This window comes from Perissodus microlepis, chromosome 15 (genome assembly GCF_051167445.1).
Source record: "Perissodus microlepis isolate ML-2025 ecotype Zambia chromosome 15, ASM5116744v1, whole genome shotgun sequence".
NCBI classification, from domain to species: domain Eukaryota; kingdom Metazoa; phylum Chordata; class Actinopteri; order Cichliformes; family Cichlidae; genus Perissodus; species Perissodus microlepis.
This window is the reverse complement of record NC_140475.1, coordinates 19,485,774-19,502,201: the sequence shown is the minus strand read 5'-3', so window position 1 is coordinate 19,502,201 and position 16,428 is coordinate 19,485,774. Positions and strand designations below refer to the sequence as shown.

General features: G+C 40.8%; 1 protein-coding gene across 1 annotated transcript in view; it reads right to left on the bottom strand.

Annotated features, from left to right (window-relative positions):
- man1a1 (mannosidase, alpha, class 1A, member 1) overlaps positions 1–16,428 on the bottom strand; it is a 169,974-nt gene that overhangs the window by 9,990 nt on the left and 143,556 nt on the right. Inside the window, exons 8-11 of the mRNA XM_084952760.1 lie at positions 8,067–8,182; positions 4,310–4,529; positions 3,410–3,582; positions 3,029–3,144 (exon numbers count right to left, since the gene is read on the bottom strand). Of these exons, the coding sequence (XP_084808886.1) occupies positions 3,029–3,144; positions 3,410–3,582; positions 4,310–4,529; positions 8,067–8,182 (625 nt within the window). The remainder of the gene's footprint in view (positions 1–3,028; positions 3,145–3,409; positions 3,583–4,309; positions 4,530–8,066; positions 8,183–16,428) is intronic.

Below are 16,428 nucleotides of genomic sequence, written 5' to 3'. Positions count from 1 at the left end.
CATGCAGTCTGTTTGTGATCATCATATGTGTGTAAAACACAGCTGGTTGCCATAACTACTTGCAATCGGTCGCCAACAGCAAAAACATCCAATGCAAACCACCGAATTTTCCTCGTCATGAGGAGATTGTCCTGTTTATATTCTAGTGTGACCCTTGGCATAAATTTACACTCCTGTCAGATTGTCACTCGGCATCAGCAGAGACCTGAAGCCAAAGTATTGATATCTGATCACCAGTCGGATCAGCTCAAAAGCTCAACTGCACTAAGCTATTTTACAGCCTGTGCGCGCTTTCTCAATGCTGCTGAGTCTCTGACAGCTGATTTTAAATTCGCCTTGAACATTTTTCTTTATTTGCTTCAGGCAACTTAAAAATATTCATGTAAAAATGTAAAAACATGCCCTACAACCATGTTCGATTAACAGGAGCAATGAATGCAGAATTTTCAGCCTTGATTCCCCGGCTCTTTTAAGCTTTAATTTTAGCATAGTTCTACGCTGTGAATGGTTGATTGTGTTACATCCATAAAAAAATACATTAACTAGAAGCTGCAACTTTGAGCAAAATACTATAAAAGTACCTGAAAAGAACATGTAATGAATAACTCTTGTGTAGCTGCTACTACTACTTACCTGACTCTGGCACTACTGACCAAATTTTTCATAATGACACTAACACTGAATGCTCTCCTTGTTCCTCCTTTGCGTAGTCAGACACACAAAGTAAACACAAACACACACAGCAGAGTGCATGACCACACGCTTCCACCCACGTTAAGCTGTAGCCGAGGCTTTTCCTCGTGCTTTAAACAGACTTGTCTTCTTGAGCACAGCTGGAGAGGCGAGAGAAAGCCCTATTAGCCACCAGACATCATACTGCGTGGCTGACAACACGTTTAAAGAGCCATTTTTTGGCTGCACACTCAAACGCTCACACCCTCACGCACACATTAACACATTCAAACTGAGACGTGCACATAAGGGCAGTTAAGTAAAAATATCAGCCAAGTATTAAGAAAAAAGTGAGACGGCGTGCTGCCTGTGGTGTGTAAGGACATGTGGTGTTTTTCACAGTTTCTGCCTTTCTCTACTAGATTTCTGCTATTTCAGATCTAATGTATCCAGGCACCGTTTTTCAGTCGTGAAGAGGAAGTTTATTTATAATGCTGCAAAATATTATTTTATTCAGAACAAGTTCTGCACATTTGTATCCAATTCTTTTCATGTTATTATACGTCCCAGAGGAGAAATCATCCTAGTTTAGCTTTGGACTGTTTCGGGAATGCAAAACAGATGTTGAAATGAAAAAAGATGAATATATGCTGGTTTACCAGTAACTCTAAAAGCCTCTTTGTCATCTACAGGATAGAAAGTCCCAGCTGCGTTTGAGTTTTTTTTACTCCAGAAGAGCAAAAAGAGGAGGGCACAAATATGACATTCACACCGGGAATGTCAACTCTAACCAAGACAAGACACGGAATTGAGCCACATAACAGTAAACCATCCACATTAAGCCTTTGGTGTTGACCGCATCCCACTTCTGACAAAGAAAACTAACCAAAAGGAAGCTTTTTTGAGTCCTGAAATTACAAGCTACTAAATATTTAGGGCTAAATGAGAGATGACAGATGTCTTACAGCTTTTCTCTAGACACAATATTTCTTGTTTGTTTTGGCTTTTTTTAAAAATGTAAATTCATCCCACGTAACCAGCTCTGCTGTTTAACTCCAAATTCATCAATTTAGCTCCGCTTTGACAAATATTTCAGGCAGAATGAAAACTATGCATGTGCATGAGGGAGTGGACTTCAATTGGACTTTAAAAAGAATAACAGAAATGAGACCTTGAGGTTGTTTATATCTCCAGCTGTCTGTCCACAACAGCGTATAAATGAGGCTTAAGCTTGTAGATGCTACTGGTGTTACAGCAGTACAGCAAGATCTTTGCCACTGGTAAGTCACTTTGGTTCTCCTTCATGTCATCTTTTATGCCAAAAAAATGCACTTTTTTTGATTAAACATAACCAGTCTATAAGAAATCATCTGGTTTAATTGTTATAGGAATGACAGTGCATTTTACTGAGTTGCACAGTCTGGGGCAATAGAAGATGAAAGCTCTTTTTTATAGCCTACTGCTGAGAGAATTAAGGTTTGTACTGTGTTGCATTTTATTTTTAACCCTGTACTGCAGTCTTCCTTTGTACATATTTCTTAGTACTTCTTTGTAGTTATTTATTAATAAATAAGTAAAATCCTTACAGCTGATATCCCTCTACTTCATATTCATTAAATACAGAAGGCTAAATCTTTGGTTTATATTATAACTAGGTTAACTGTGATTCACGGCTTTTCTCTCTGCCTCTGAATTTCACTGTGAATTGGGTTCTGGCCTATTCTGAAAACAGCACATTTATAACAATGCATGATCTACAGTATGCACAGGAGGTTCATATAGTCACATTTTGACTAAAATCTGTAAAAACATAAACAGTGACACAAACATTAGGACAATTTGATACTAAATGTGTTTTAAGGACCTGTAGACACTCTGGTTGGGCTGTCCAGGTATAACAGCAACAGCTATGTAATCCCACTGTTCACAGTTTGAGTCCAACTTTTTTTTTAACACTTCAAGTTGTCCCTCTTTCCCTCTGTCCCACATTCTAAGAAATCCACATTAAACTATCTGCTAAAAGCAAAAAGACCTAAAGATTCTGCTTTAAACACTTTCCCCTCTATTTCTGCCTCATTTGTGAACCTAATATTTTTTCCGTCTGGCAGTAGCTTGTACCTTTGGGCCTAAAATGTACTTTGCTTATTTTGTACAGCTACAAAAGTCCCTCAATTTCAGCAAGTGTGTGACACTCTTCTCTGGAGCTTAGTGTGAATGAATGACAACCTGTGTGTGTCTGTGTGGGGCTTGACATCTCTGTCAGTTCGGGGCTGCAGGGTCCCAGTCGCACCATAAAATGCAATGACAGCACAATCATAAGAGGACAGAAGTGAAGGGTGTTCAGTTTGTGTCTTACTTGAGCGTCTCGGCCAAGTAGAAGCTCTGCTGCACGTCGTCGTAGTTTGGAGATGAAGCGTAGACATCTCTGACGCCGCTGTAGCCTCCTTCGACTCTACAGTGCTGCTCCAAGGCCTGAATGAGAGACGGTGATGGAGACGGACAGCACGAAGGGAGAGGGAGACAAAGAAGGCCATCGGTGACTGGCGACATAAATCACTGAACCTTAGGGAGGATTATTTACTAAATCATGAGTGACCTTGTGTGAGTTTTTTTGTTTTTGTTTTTACAGGCAATTTATGGATTTTTTAATAGAAAAACTTTCCTTTTCCTTTCATAATTTTGTCTCCAGTTTTTCTCAAATTAACGCAATCTTCGTTTTCATAGATAGATATTTTACCTGTACAGCCTCCCAGCCCCACTCTCTGTATTTGGGGTCATGGGTAAACCTCCACATGTACATGTAGGTCTCAATGACCTCAGGACGGAGGATGAAATACTTCTCGTTCTGGCGGGTGGCGATGGCCTCAACGCCGCCATCGAAACGGAATGCCTCTGGTCCGAGTTTCAAAGCTGCAAAAGACAAGAACAAGACAAGAAAATGTTCAGAGATGAAGAACAGAACCGTGTTTTTCAGCATATTTATATATTTTGCATGTTTGCACATGTATGGAAAACCACATGATGTAAGGCTTACAGAATAGTGAACATGCCTGATTTTCTTCCCTTTCACTTTGTTTTTATTATTTATCCATATATTTACATAATGTAAACTAATATGTAAGTAAGTAAATAAGTAATATATGTAGATGCTGTGCAGAGCAACACCACTAACTTAGAGGTCAGTGGTCACTGAAAAGAATAATGCTATTCAACTGCTAGCGGTGAGGTTTCTCCAGAACTGCATTCAAATCACGATGACTCAGAACACGACCTAAGGATGCATTTAAATGAGGGAGATAAATACAATTATCTGAATTAAGAGGAAAAAGGGAAAAAACTGCATCCTCTTAAAATATGGCATTGATTAAAAATGAGAATTTTAAATGAGTCTAAAAGCACTTTCCCCTCAGTAAGCACTAATTTGAGTGTCTTGATTAAACAAAATGAACAGTGCATGGACAGCATTCAAAAACCTGATATGAAAGATAATTTGGAGAGTAGTAACCGTTTAGATTGAGCCATATTCAGAAATCTGCACATGTTATGTCAACAGATTCACTTCTACAATGAAATGCATCTACGCTTAACAAACCAAATCAGAAGTGGGGCAAAAAGATGAAGTGGAGTGTCTGTTTACTTGTCCTGGCATAAGACTCGTGACAGGTGCGAGCGATCTCTGCTGCTTGCTCCATCTGGTGGCCCGTCTTGTCACCGGGCGCCCCATCAGCACCCAGAGCGATCATGCCGCCTGCAAAACAGGTCAGGTGGCCCATCTTATGCTCCAGAAGCCCCCCCTTCCACTCCGCTATGTAGGTCAGCCCATTGGTTGACTTCCTCATCAGGTTGGTTTCTATTGCCTGAAAGAAACGCAGATTACAAACGTGTTAGCTTTAGTTAAAATACGTGACTGTTGTCACACCTTAAAGATGAGGAAGAGAACATTAACAGTCAACACAGATGTGCCTAAACTGCAGGATCACCTAAGACTCTAGAAAGTGACCATGGTAATATAATATCATGGGTTGAATTTATTCATTATTACTTGCTTATTTGACTGACAGGTGGATGCCAGTGTGGCAAATTGGAGTCTTCATAGCTTCACCTGCTTTAATTTGAATCACTGAGCAACAAAAATCCACTTTGAGCTTTTAGATCAGAGGTGGGCAATTAATTTTCCCAAGAGGCCACATGAGAAACTGGGACTGTTGTGGAGGCCCGCATAAATTAGCTAACTTCAGGTATGCCCAATAACTATCTGATTTCTTTATACCAATTTATCTCTATAGACCAATAAGCTTCTAAAGGGATAAAATTCACACTGAGCATAAGAGAGTTCATCTTATTCGTGTCGCCCTCAACAACAGTCCCAGTCTCTCATGTGGCCCCTTGGGAAAATCAATTGTATTAGACTGAAACTGTTATAACAAGGCTACAATTGATACCGCCAGATATCTGGGATGACCCCTGAGCACATGAGAAAACATATGCTTAAAGCTGTGCACAAACATTTCTTTCTAGTCATAATATGTCGTAACAATTTCCTCCTTATACTCAGTCTCAGCAGATATCTGCAGATAAGAAAACATGTCAATCCCATTGGGAAATATAGAAATGCTTGTGGCTGTGATTTACCTTCATCACCAAAGACTAGATTGCTAGATATGATTGAAAAACTACAACTAAATAATCTTAAGAGTTACTGATTTGTGTTGGTTCCAGTTGTTATCTCTAATGGATAAGTAGTGCTCCAAAATGAAAAACCTTGTATTTTTCTATTTACAGACCCTTTAAGGAGCACAAATTGTACAAAAAGTAAAAGTTATTCCTTTTTCTGTTTTGTTGTGACTTTGATAGACCTCCTGCTGCTTCTCTCCTCCCGAGCCTCTCCTTGACAAATAAAACAAGAATGCCTATAATCCTCAAAGATCAAGAGGGATTATGGGTAAACTATCCCAGCGTGTTTAAGTCCGTATTTTAGTCGCTGTGTAATATATTCGCTCCCAGTGTGCCACAGAAAGAAAGACGGACAATCAACTTTCTCCAGCTGAGAATCGTCGCTTGTCACCTCAACTTAAGTTGACAATTTGTTCTAACAGAGAAAAGCTGTCTCCGTGTGTCTGTCTGTACGTGTGTGTCATCTATCCTTTGGGTTTACGAGTGCTGTTGTTACTGTAGATGTGTCTTTTGTTATTCAGCAGTAGTCCTGTCAACTGTGTCATCCTTCCATCTGCTCAAACTCTGTATCAAGCTCCTGAAGATTATATTACTTGAGATAAAAATCACAAAACTCTCCACTTTAGACTAAAATTAAATCTGTGAAATAGCATATTTTAGCATAAAACTACAGAGGCAACACGCAACACTTGCAAAGCTTCAAAGCTAGACAGAAATAAATACAACAAAAAGGCCACTTTTCAATATCAAAAGATGGCCTCATGCTTGTTTTCCGCTATTACCCAACAACCATTTATTATGACTCAGAGGGTGCACGGAGGATGCAAAACCCCAGAGTAAATCCACACAGTTCACCATCTGTAAACAGACCCTTATGCTGTCAGTTCAGCAAGAACAGCCTCAAATTAGAGGTCACTGGCTGTATATGTAATACACTCACAGCCTTCCAGAGGTTACCTCAGGATTCCCCATATATTAGCAATAAAATACAAAGCAGATACACAATACTGTCGGCGATCGTGGCTCAAGAGTTGGGAGTTTGCCTTGTAATCGGAAGGTTGCCGGTTCGAGCCCCGGCTTGGACAGTCTCGGTCGTTGTGTCCTTAGGCAAGACACTTCGCCTACCGCCTACTGGTGTTGGCCAGAAGGGCCGATGGCGTGATATGGCAGCCTCGCTTCTGTCAGTCTGCCCCAGGGTAGCTGTGGCTACAACTGTAGCTTGCCTCCACCAGTGGATGACTGGGTGTGTAAAGCGCTTTGGGGTCCCTAGGCGGGACTAGTAAAAGCGCTATACAAATACAGGCCATTTACCATTACTCTCTAAGTGCTAACACATGATAAAGACTGGAAAATAGAATCACGACTAATACTTTCTAAAATTTATTTAGTACTACACAGACTTATTTATACTTTTGGACACTACTAGAGCAGCTTTGCGTGATTCACTATTCAAAATAATCCTTATTTATCTTATACTGGGCCCTGGTGCAGGCCCTCAGTTCATTCCATGTTTTAAACAAGCAGTTTAGCTCCTCCCCCTTTAAGCCAACTGTCTTCTGATTGGCTGCCCTCACAAACAGATGTTTGTAACTGAGCGTATTGAGCAGCATTACCTGTATACACCAACCTCATTATCCAAAGCTTTTGTATGAACACGCACTATTGTAACACAAAATCTTACAATTGTATAGTTAATTGTAAAAAAAAATGTTCAAATATCTTCATCAGCAGTTAAAACCCCAAATATTCAGAAAAAGGCAGCAAATCCCTCTAAGTTAAAGGATGAACCTGGACAGTATTTTTGACATTTTGCCTGAAAAAAGATTGAGTGATTATCAAAATCACTCGGTCCGGAAACCCACAGGCTTGTTTGCTGACTTGGCCTCTGGCCGCAATGGCAATTTTTTCCCACAAATAAGCGATATCTGGGCCAAACCTTCCCATTACATCTGCTGCTCATTCTTTACAAATACAGAAGGTTGACGATGTGTCCCAGTTTATGTGAGACTGCACCTCGTTTTCATCCCCCGTCCCTTCGTACCACATAATGAGACAATGTTCCACATTTTGATTGGCTCGAGTTTACAAAAGTTACCAAAGCAGGACAGACACTTTTAGAGCAACAACTGAACAACAAGGACGAAACTTTGAAAGGTAATTCTCAGAGGTTTTATTTAGAGGTTACAGATATTTATTTTGCTCTTGTTACTATTATTATAATAAAGAGACAAAAACACAGTTGATTTAACAGGTAACTCTTTTAACAGTTATTTGGATAGAAAAAAAAAAGGAATATGATTGTAAGGAGACTTGGAAATTTAGTTGGATAAACTATTGTATATTTGTCATTTATGTGCCAAATATATGTATTTAAAAAAAAAAGATCACCTCTCAGCATTAGTGGTGTTACTCACACAAACACACAGTTCGTGTCACGTTTGGTTTGCTACGATGTGGTCACCTAAATCGCAAATACACAAAAAACGCCAAACTAGAACGCTTCTGGTGCAAAAATAAAACGTTCCTGCAGATATCTGTTTATAAAGAGATCCACTATCACTTGACTGATAGCTCATTTTACTACCTGCTGCAGTTCCAGTGAAGTCTGTGATTGAAACTCTGAATATTTCTTTTTTTTTTCTCCCCTCAATCACAAACAGTCAAAGTCGGCTCAGCTCATTTTGAAAAGCGTGTCATTGTGTGTGTGTGAGTGTGTGTACCTGCAGGGCATCGTAGTACATCTTCTTGCCTTCCTCATCAGTCTTGTCAGACATCACCCAGGCCTTGAGCAGGTACTCATAGAAACTGTCACCCAGGCCACCCACGGACACGTGATCTGCAACACACAGATAAAGAAAGGAGTGAAACTCACTTAGACACACAGAAACAAACAGGCCTCCCCATCTGTCTTCTGGGTTAGATCACACTGCCATCCAAAGATCATCCTCACATGACACGGTGTATGTGGCATACCGGTGATCCAAGATAAACAACAGCACTCTGAATGTGTGTGCGTGCTATTTTTTATTGGTGAGCCTTCACAGAGCTGAGCAAGCCGAGCAGCATTTTTGCATTCGTCCTGCTGATGGTCAGCAAAGCCTCATCCATATGCATGCATCATTAACAGAGTCTGAGATTGTTTGTGGTGTGCAGAGATTAAATGTCAGCTGTGATAATGTTAAAGTGAGCTGAACACAGTTTGTTTCTGAGCTGATAACGGTACCTGGCCTTCCTCAAGTTCAATAACAAAAAACCAGGAACAGCAGCACCAGCCAATCAGGAGAGATGATACACGCTTCAAACAGACCATCAGCAGTCTGCCAAACGCCATTACAGCTGTGCGATTGGAATAAATTTGTGCAAACATTTTTTTAATATATTATAAACAGAGAGAGGATGGAAACTATGACTTAATCGTCACAAGTCACTGCCACAGCTGTTTGGATAAAATACAAACACTTCAAATCACAATATGTAAAAGAGAGAGCCTTTCTGGAGAGCTGCGGTGTGGAGATATTTTTTTCAGACAGCGTTAAGCAGCAGAGATCCCTGAGTTATAATTTATTCAACAAATGCCTTCCCCATCACTGTTGCATAATTTCTGTCTAGATGAAAAAATCTAAGACGAGCATAAAAGCGACGATTTTTCCTTCTTTTGTTTGAACTTCCAGTTTCTAATGAGTATGTCATCATTTGCATAAAATACTTGGATGAAATCATAGTAGCTGGCTCTGGTTAAGAGTGTCAGCTAAATGCCAACCATTATAATCGTGGATGTGCTCTCAGTGGTTTTTCAGCCCATCACATAATAAAAGCAGGTAAACCACAGGTGCAGATTCAGATTTAGGATACTACAGATACTAACACCCCTTTAATAAAATAGAAGGTGGCAAAAAACAATACCTGACAGAACTCTAATAAAGGCTGAACGCATATCAGTGAAAAAAAGAAAGGAAAAAAAAAACATTAATAAAAGTCGATTAAAGGATTTCTAATTTGTTTTGCTGTGGAAATCAAAAGACCTGTATCAGATTTTATGTGGAAAGGTGTTGCAAACATGGCACCATCATAATGTAAAATTGAATAATAGTTTATTTTAAATGTAAAATACTCACAAAGAATTAAAAGTGGAAAAAAGAAAAGCCAGTTTTTAAAGTAATTTCAGTCGTCTTTCCCTCCTCTGTGTGCGTCTGCTACCTATCAACTCACACTCCACAGTCTAACTGCAATAAATTACAAAGCGCATGATCCTTCTTGTATTGTGTATGCAAAACAATGTTTCAAGCAAAGTCACTTTCTAATCCTTTATTACGCTAATTTGCCTAATCTTTGCAGTTCTTGGCAGGCAGCTGAAATGAAAACGCAGCAGACTAAGGGGCAATTTTGGTGCCGCTCCCGATGTTGTGTTTAACTCCTGGGGCTCCACAGTTGTGACTAAATTTGGTCAAAATGCAGCATGATGACTAAGAATTTTCTAGATATGCAACATATCAGGAGAAACTGTTTGGCAGTAACCTGACAATTTTTTAGATTTGTTTGAAGCCATGGATATTTAAGATAAATGCTCAAAAAAGGGCACCTGATCAAAACTTTTCTCCAGTCTCATACTGGTTTAATCTGTCTCTGCTGACTGCTTGAGCTGCTGTGACGAAGCATGTGTTTGCACATAGTCCAATACTCCATGCATTTCTTTTGGCTAAACAGACCTGGTAAAAATAATCTGGAAGGTAGTACAGTAAATTCAACTGTTGCCTTAAGATGCTTTATGCTGTAAGGTTAAGATCCTGCAATATTAGCCAGACAGTCCTCTATGATCACAAAGGTGACGTTTGGAAAAGATGACATTTCAATAGGAAGAGACCTCCAGCAGAACCAGAGTCAGAGAGGGGCAGATGTCTGTTAAAACTGAAAAAACCAAACAAACAAGCCAAAAAAACTCTGCAAGGTATGAAAGAGATACAGTAGTGGCATATAAACACATCGGGAGTGAAAAGAGGTTATTGAAGTGCATCATGGGAACCTCCCAGCAGTCTGAGCCTCTAGCACCATAACTAAAGGATTGTTCAGGCTTACCTAACCCAGCCCTAACTACAAACTTTATAAAAACAAGCAAAGTTTTAAGCCTAATCTTATAAAACCAGAAGGAATGTCTCCAGAAACTAAAGAAGGAGCTGGTTGCCTGAAAGCTGAAGGCTCCCATTCTACTTTTAGAAACTCTAGGAACAAGTCAGCCTGTAGCTTGACAGCAAAGTCCTCTGCTGGGATAACATGATGCTATGAGGTCTTTAAGGCATGATGGGACCTGATGATTCACGCTGATACATGTGAGGACTTAACAAATTCAGGATTTAACAGAGAGCAAGTGAGAAGATATGAATCTGGGAGAATAACAATCTCCCCTTGTAACTCCTGTTTGCCCTCCATGAGGGCATTTTTGTAATAAGGTGACTAAATGTTGTTTGGACATGTGTCTGTCTCTGTAGCTTCAAGAACCTGGCATCCACCTTCTAATTTAAATCGCTATAATAAATTTATTAAGCCACTGGTTTCTGCTCTCTAGTGGTCAACCCCACTTAAACCAGCTTTAAGAACAGGCTGAAAAACTGATTTTGATATGCAGGCCCACTCTTTCCGCTTGTCAGTGTCACTTTAATTATATGTACCCAGCTGGCAGTTTCCTCCAACGTATGACAAGTGCTGTTAGAAAGGAGAGGCTTTTAGTGCTGGGTTCCTCTCCCAAACTATAAGTTACATCACCTCCACATTATACACCTTTCTTTATGTTCTTGTCCTTTCTCCTCTCTCTTTGTGATCAAGACTTCCATTATTTCCTCTTCCTCCAGCTCCACGTCTCTATCATTATTATCATTACCTGTTCAGTCGCACGGTGTGACGAGTCCGATAATGGCTTTAAAATTACACCCTGTTACCTGCGCCTTGTCAGAAGCACGAGTGTGCGGACCTGTGCAGCACCGGAGATGTTAAAGACGTGGCTTGGAGTGAGTATGAAAATACCTGACAGTGACACGGGTAAATAGTGGGTTTCAATAATTTAAAGAAAGTCAAGGTTCAAATGGAAAGTGTGATGACACAGTGAGGAGAAAGAAAGAGAACAGGAAGAGGATATTCCACTTTAGGCCCATCTGCAGAAACACTTCCTCTGCTGCCAGTGTAAAGGATTTTCTCTTTAGAGTGGGCCTCTCCATTTCGGCATGACCTTAGAAGTGTCCAAGTCATTCAAAGGCCTTGGAGATTAGTCTCTTAATCTGAGCCCCAACTGACATCTTTCCTATCTGGACTTAGGAAAATGTGTCACAGAGTGGTGTCAGGGTTATCTAATAGACTAAGGGAGAGGCGTGGCAAATTAGTTTAAAGATACCCCGCTCTGGAACAAACTTCGGGACTGGGGGACAATGCGTCAACATGTATTAATCCTCTATATCAAGATTACTGCATAGGTAATTCTGCATGACTCATTCCAGCTTCCTGAGTGTCCCTGGCCTAACAAAAGCTCCACAACAGCTACAAGCAGTACAACTTAACACATTTTTATTAAGCTAATTTAAACTAATATTGGATCATTCTGTCAGCCTGTTTAACTACTGAAACAGCATATATCAACTTTGTTTAACGGACAAATATTAGCACTCTTTATCTTCAGTCACTGTTAACAGAGCTCCATAATATTTATACAGAACTTTCATTCGGTAAACTTTAATTAAATCTCATTTGCATAGGGATCATTTAAGATAAACACAACTGGGTAAGACATAAGTAGACAGATAAAACAAAAAACAAAGAAAGTGAAATAATCTGAATGAAAGTTATGAAAGTACAATCGTTACGGCGTAAGTGCAGATCCTTAAGCTAACATAAAGCCCAAGTTTCTCAATACTCCAAAGTTTAAAATGGTTACAAAGTAAAAGCGCTACCAGCAGCAGTTATTTTCACTGTTTATTGTGATGCTTCTTTTCTCAGGGTTTGCTTTCGTTGCTTTCATGTGAGTAATTCGAGCCAAACCTTCGTGTTCGTGACTCTGGCGTCAACGCACCGTAAAATCCACGTTGCTGATGAACTCAAGGTTTCAATTGTGAGTTTCAAGCCTCACTGAAACCAACACCATGTCCATTTAGTAAATTATGGTGCCCATTGGAACCAAAAATGACAATAAAGCAGAGCATCCTTCAGGTTAAGAGTCATATTAATAGTCTTCTGTATACCCAACCTAAGCACAAAACACTAATGAATGCAGTATGTAATTAAAGCTGCAAGCAGCGTTATGAGGGCCCTCGCACCCCATCACGTCGAGCCACGCCCAACACCTAAAACCAGCACGTCCGATCTGATGTCACATTGATGGAATTCATGCATTTAACCTCCAGCTAACATTTCATCTCATTCAATCATGATTATAGTCGTCCCACTAGGTGGCGCTCTAACCATTACTGACAAATGGCATAACAAACATTTCCGAGCTCGAGTCTCATCACACCTGCGACGTTTGGGAGAGATTGAACATTGTGTTTTTGAGTGACAGCAGATTACTGCTTTTTGGCGAGCCATTCAAACTCTAAGTGCCGCCATGACCACCCCGTTTCCCTGAACGTAAAAAGCTTCGCAATTTAACATCACAAAGGTCTTTAGATTCCACGCACTGGAGATCGGTCCAATCTGATGAAATCCCTTGGAGGAGTTCGTCAAAATACGGTGCCTGAAAAGAGGGGAAAATGTCGCCAAAAGTACACATTAATTTTAAAATGGCTGACTTCCTGTTGGATTTGGGATATTGCTCCAAGAGACTTTTTTGTACATCTTAATATCTCCTATAAGCTTACCAGGTTTCAGACTGATAAATAAAACACAGAGCAGGGGCTGATGATTTGAAATTTTGTAGGGGGCGCTGTTGAGCCAATTTGCGCTATTCAAGGAAAGTGATCACATAACAAGAAAGCCCTCATCACTTTGAAGCTGTGGGCCAATTCTCAAGACTTTTTAAACTTTCCAAGCCCCTCAAAAGCCACTTCATCTTTCATGGTGAACTGCGTTGCCACCAGGGTGCGCCGTTCAGTTTAAAGTCACAATTTTCGCACTGAAGCATCATGAAGGACTGATGGTGAATTTCACCGCTTTTAAGGTGGCCACGATGAACCTGTGAAAATCAGTACAACAAAATGAAAGACATGACATTTCCTGTTCCCGCTAGGTGGCGCTCTGTGTATTCCTGACAATGGGCACATCAATCTGTTCAGGGCGGGTCTGACATCATGCCTGTAAAGTCTGGTACTGATCAGACTGGATTTCATTGAGTTATACTAATTTGTTTCTTCGTGGCGTGACATCAAAGTTCGCCATGCTGCTGGGGTCACACCCTTTCGCGAAAAGTCAGTTTTCACTGTAACCCAACACCAACTCCTTAAGGCTTTCCTGGAGAAATTTGAGGCTGCAGATGTCACCCATCACAATACTGTACCCCAAAGTGTAAAACATGACATTTCCTGTTCCCACTAGGTGGCGCTGTCCTTGATGTCAAATATGGCAGGTGAAATATGTTCAGGCGTGAAGCCTTTTCATATGTGTGCTCTTTGGTCCAGATTGGACAATGTATGACAGAATGAGAGGCAATAAGATTTTCATGGCGAGTCATCAAAATTCGCCGTGGGGCCACGGCCTCACCATATCACGAAAACTCAAAAGCTCTGCAATTTAACATGGCCCAGGTGTGTAGTTGGCACTGTCCAAAGATGAAGCTTATACGACCAAATCCCAAGGAGGAGTTCGTTAAAGTACAAGGCATGGAAACGGTAAAATCAGAGCCAAAATGTCACCTTCAATCCAAAATGGCGGACTTCCTGTTGAGTTTAGGACATTGCCATAGTAGACTTTTTTTGTTCGACTCTGAACGTTATATATGTGTACCGACTTTCAAACATGTAGGTCATACCCATACCGGGGGCCTGCGTTTTTCATTTTTCTAGGTGGCGCTACTGAGCTAATTTTCCCTGGCCATGTCTGAGAACATTAAAATACGTAAATTTTCACCAGACCTGACGCGTGTGCAAAATTTCATGAGCATGTTTAGGCCCTCAAAAGGCCGATTCATTTGCCGAAATAACAATAATAATAATAATAATAATAATAATAATAATAATAATTAAAGCTGCAAGCAGCGTTATGAGGGCCCTCGCACCCCCCGCACGTCGAGCCACGCCCAACACCTAAAACCAGCACGTCTGACCTGATGTCACATTGATGGAATTCATGCATTTAACCAACAGCTAACCTTTCATCTCATTCAATCATGATTATAGTCCTCCCACTAGGTGGCGCTCTAACCATTAATGACAAATGGCATAACAAACATTTCCGAGCTTGAGTCTCATGACGCCTATGACCTTTGGGAGAGACTGGACATTGTGTTTTTGAGTGAGAGCAGATTACTGCTTTTTGGCGAGTGGTTGAAACTCCACGTGGCGCCATGACCATCCCGTTTCCCTGAACGTAAAAAGCTTCGCAATTTAACATCACAAAGGTCTTTAGATTCCACACACAGGAAATCGCGTCAATCTGATGAAATCCCTTGGAGGAGTTCGTCAAAGTACGGTGCCTGAAAAGAGGGGAAAATGTCGCCAAAATTACACATTCATTTTAAAATGGCTGACTTCCTGTTGGATTTGGGATATTGCTCCAAGAGACTTTTTTGTACATCTCGATATCTTCCATAAGCTTACCAGGTTTCAGACTCATACATAAAACACAGAGCAGGGGCTGATGATTTGAAATTTTGTAGGGGGCGCTGTGGAGCCATTTTGCGCTATTCAATGAAAATGATCACATAACAAGAAAGCCCTGAACAGATTGGAGGTGAGGGCCAAATTTCAAGACTTTTTAAACTTTCCAAGCCCCTCAAAACCCACTTCATCTTTCATGGTGAACTGCATTGCCACCAGGGTGCGCCGTTCAGTTTAAAGTCACAATTTTTGCACTGAAGCATCATGAAGGACTGATGGTTATATTGAGCACTTTTGAGGTGTCCACGACGAACCTGTGAAAATCAGTACAACAAAGTGTAAGACATGACATTTCCTGTTCCCACTAGGTGGCGCTCTGCGTATTCCTGACAATGGGCACATCAATCTGTTCAGGGCGGGTCTGACATCATGCCTGTAAAGTCTGGTACTGATCAGACTGGATTTCATTGAGTTATACTAATTTGTTTCTTCATGGCGAGACATCAAAGTTCGCCATGCTGCTGGGGTCACACCCTTTCGCGAAAAGTCACAGTTTTCACTGTAACCCAAGACCAACTCCTTAAGGCTTTCCTGGAGAAATTTGAGGCTGCAGATGTCACCCATCACAATACTGTACCCCAAAGTGTAAAACATGACATTTCCTGTTCCCACTAGGTGGCGCTGGCCCTTATGTCAAATATGGCAGTTGAAATATGTTCAGGGGTGGAGCCTTATCATATGTGTGCTCTTTGGTCCAGATCGGACAATGTATGACAGAATGAGAGGCAATAAGATTTTCATGGCAAGTAATCGAAATTCGCCGTGGCGTCACCGCCTCACCGTATCACGAAAACTCAAAAGCTCCGCAATTTAACATGGCCCAGGTGTGTAGTTGACACTGACCAAAGATGAAGCTTATACGACCAAATCCCAAGGAGGAGTTCGAAAAAGTTCGAGGCATGGAAATGGCAAAATTAGAGCCAAAATGTCACTTTCACGTCCAAATGGCGGACTTCCTGTTGGGTTTGCGTCAATGGGCCCACAGACTTTTTTGTTCGTCTTGGCATGGTACAGATGTGTGCCAAATTTCATAATTGTAGCTCAAACGATGTGGTCGTAGGGCTGCATTTAACAAGGCATAGGTGGCGCTCTAGAGCCATTTCCCAGTGCTCATATGTAAAACCATTAAAATACAAAATTTTTCACCAGACCTGGCATGTGTGCAAAATTTCATGAGTTTTTGACTATGTTTAGGCCCTCAAAAAGGCCCTTGTTTTGCCTGAATAATAATAATAAGAAACGGAGCAGATACAATAGGGCCTTCGCACTCTCGGTGCTCGGGCCCAAATAATAA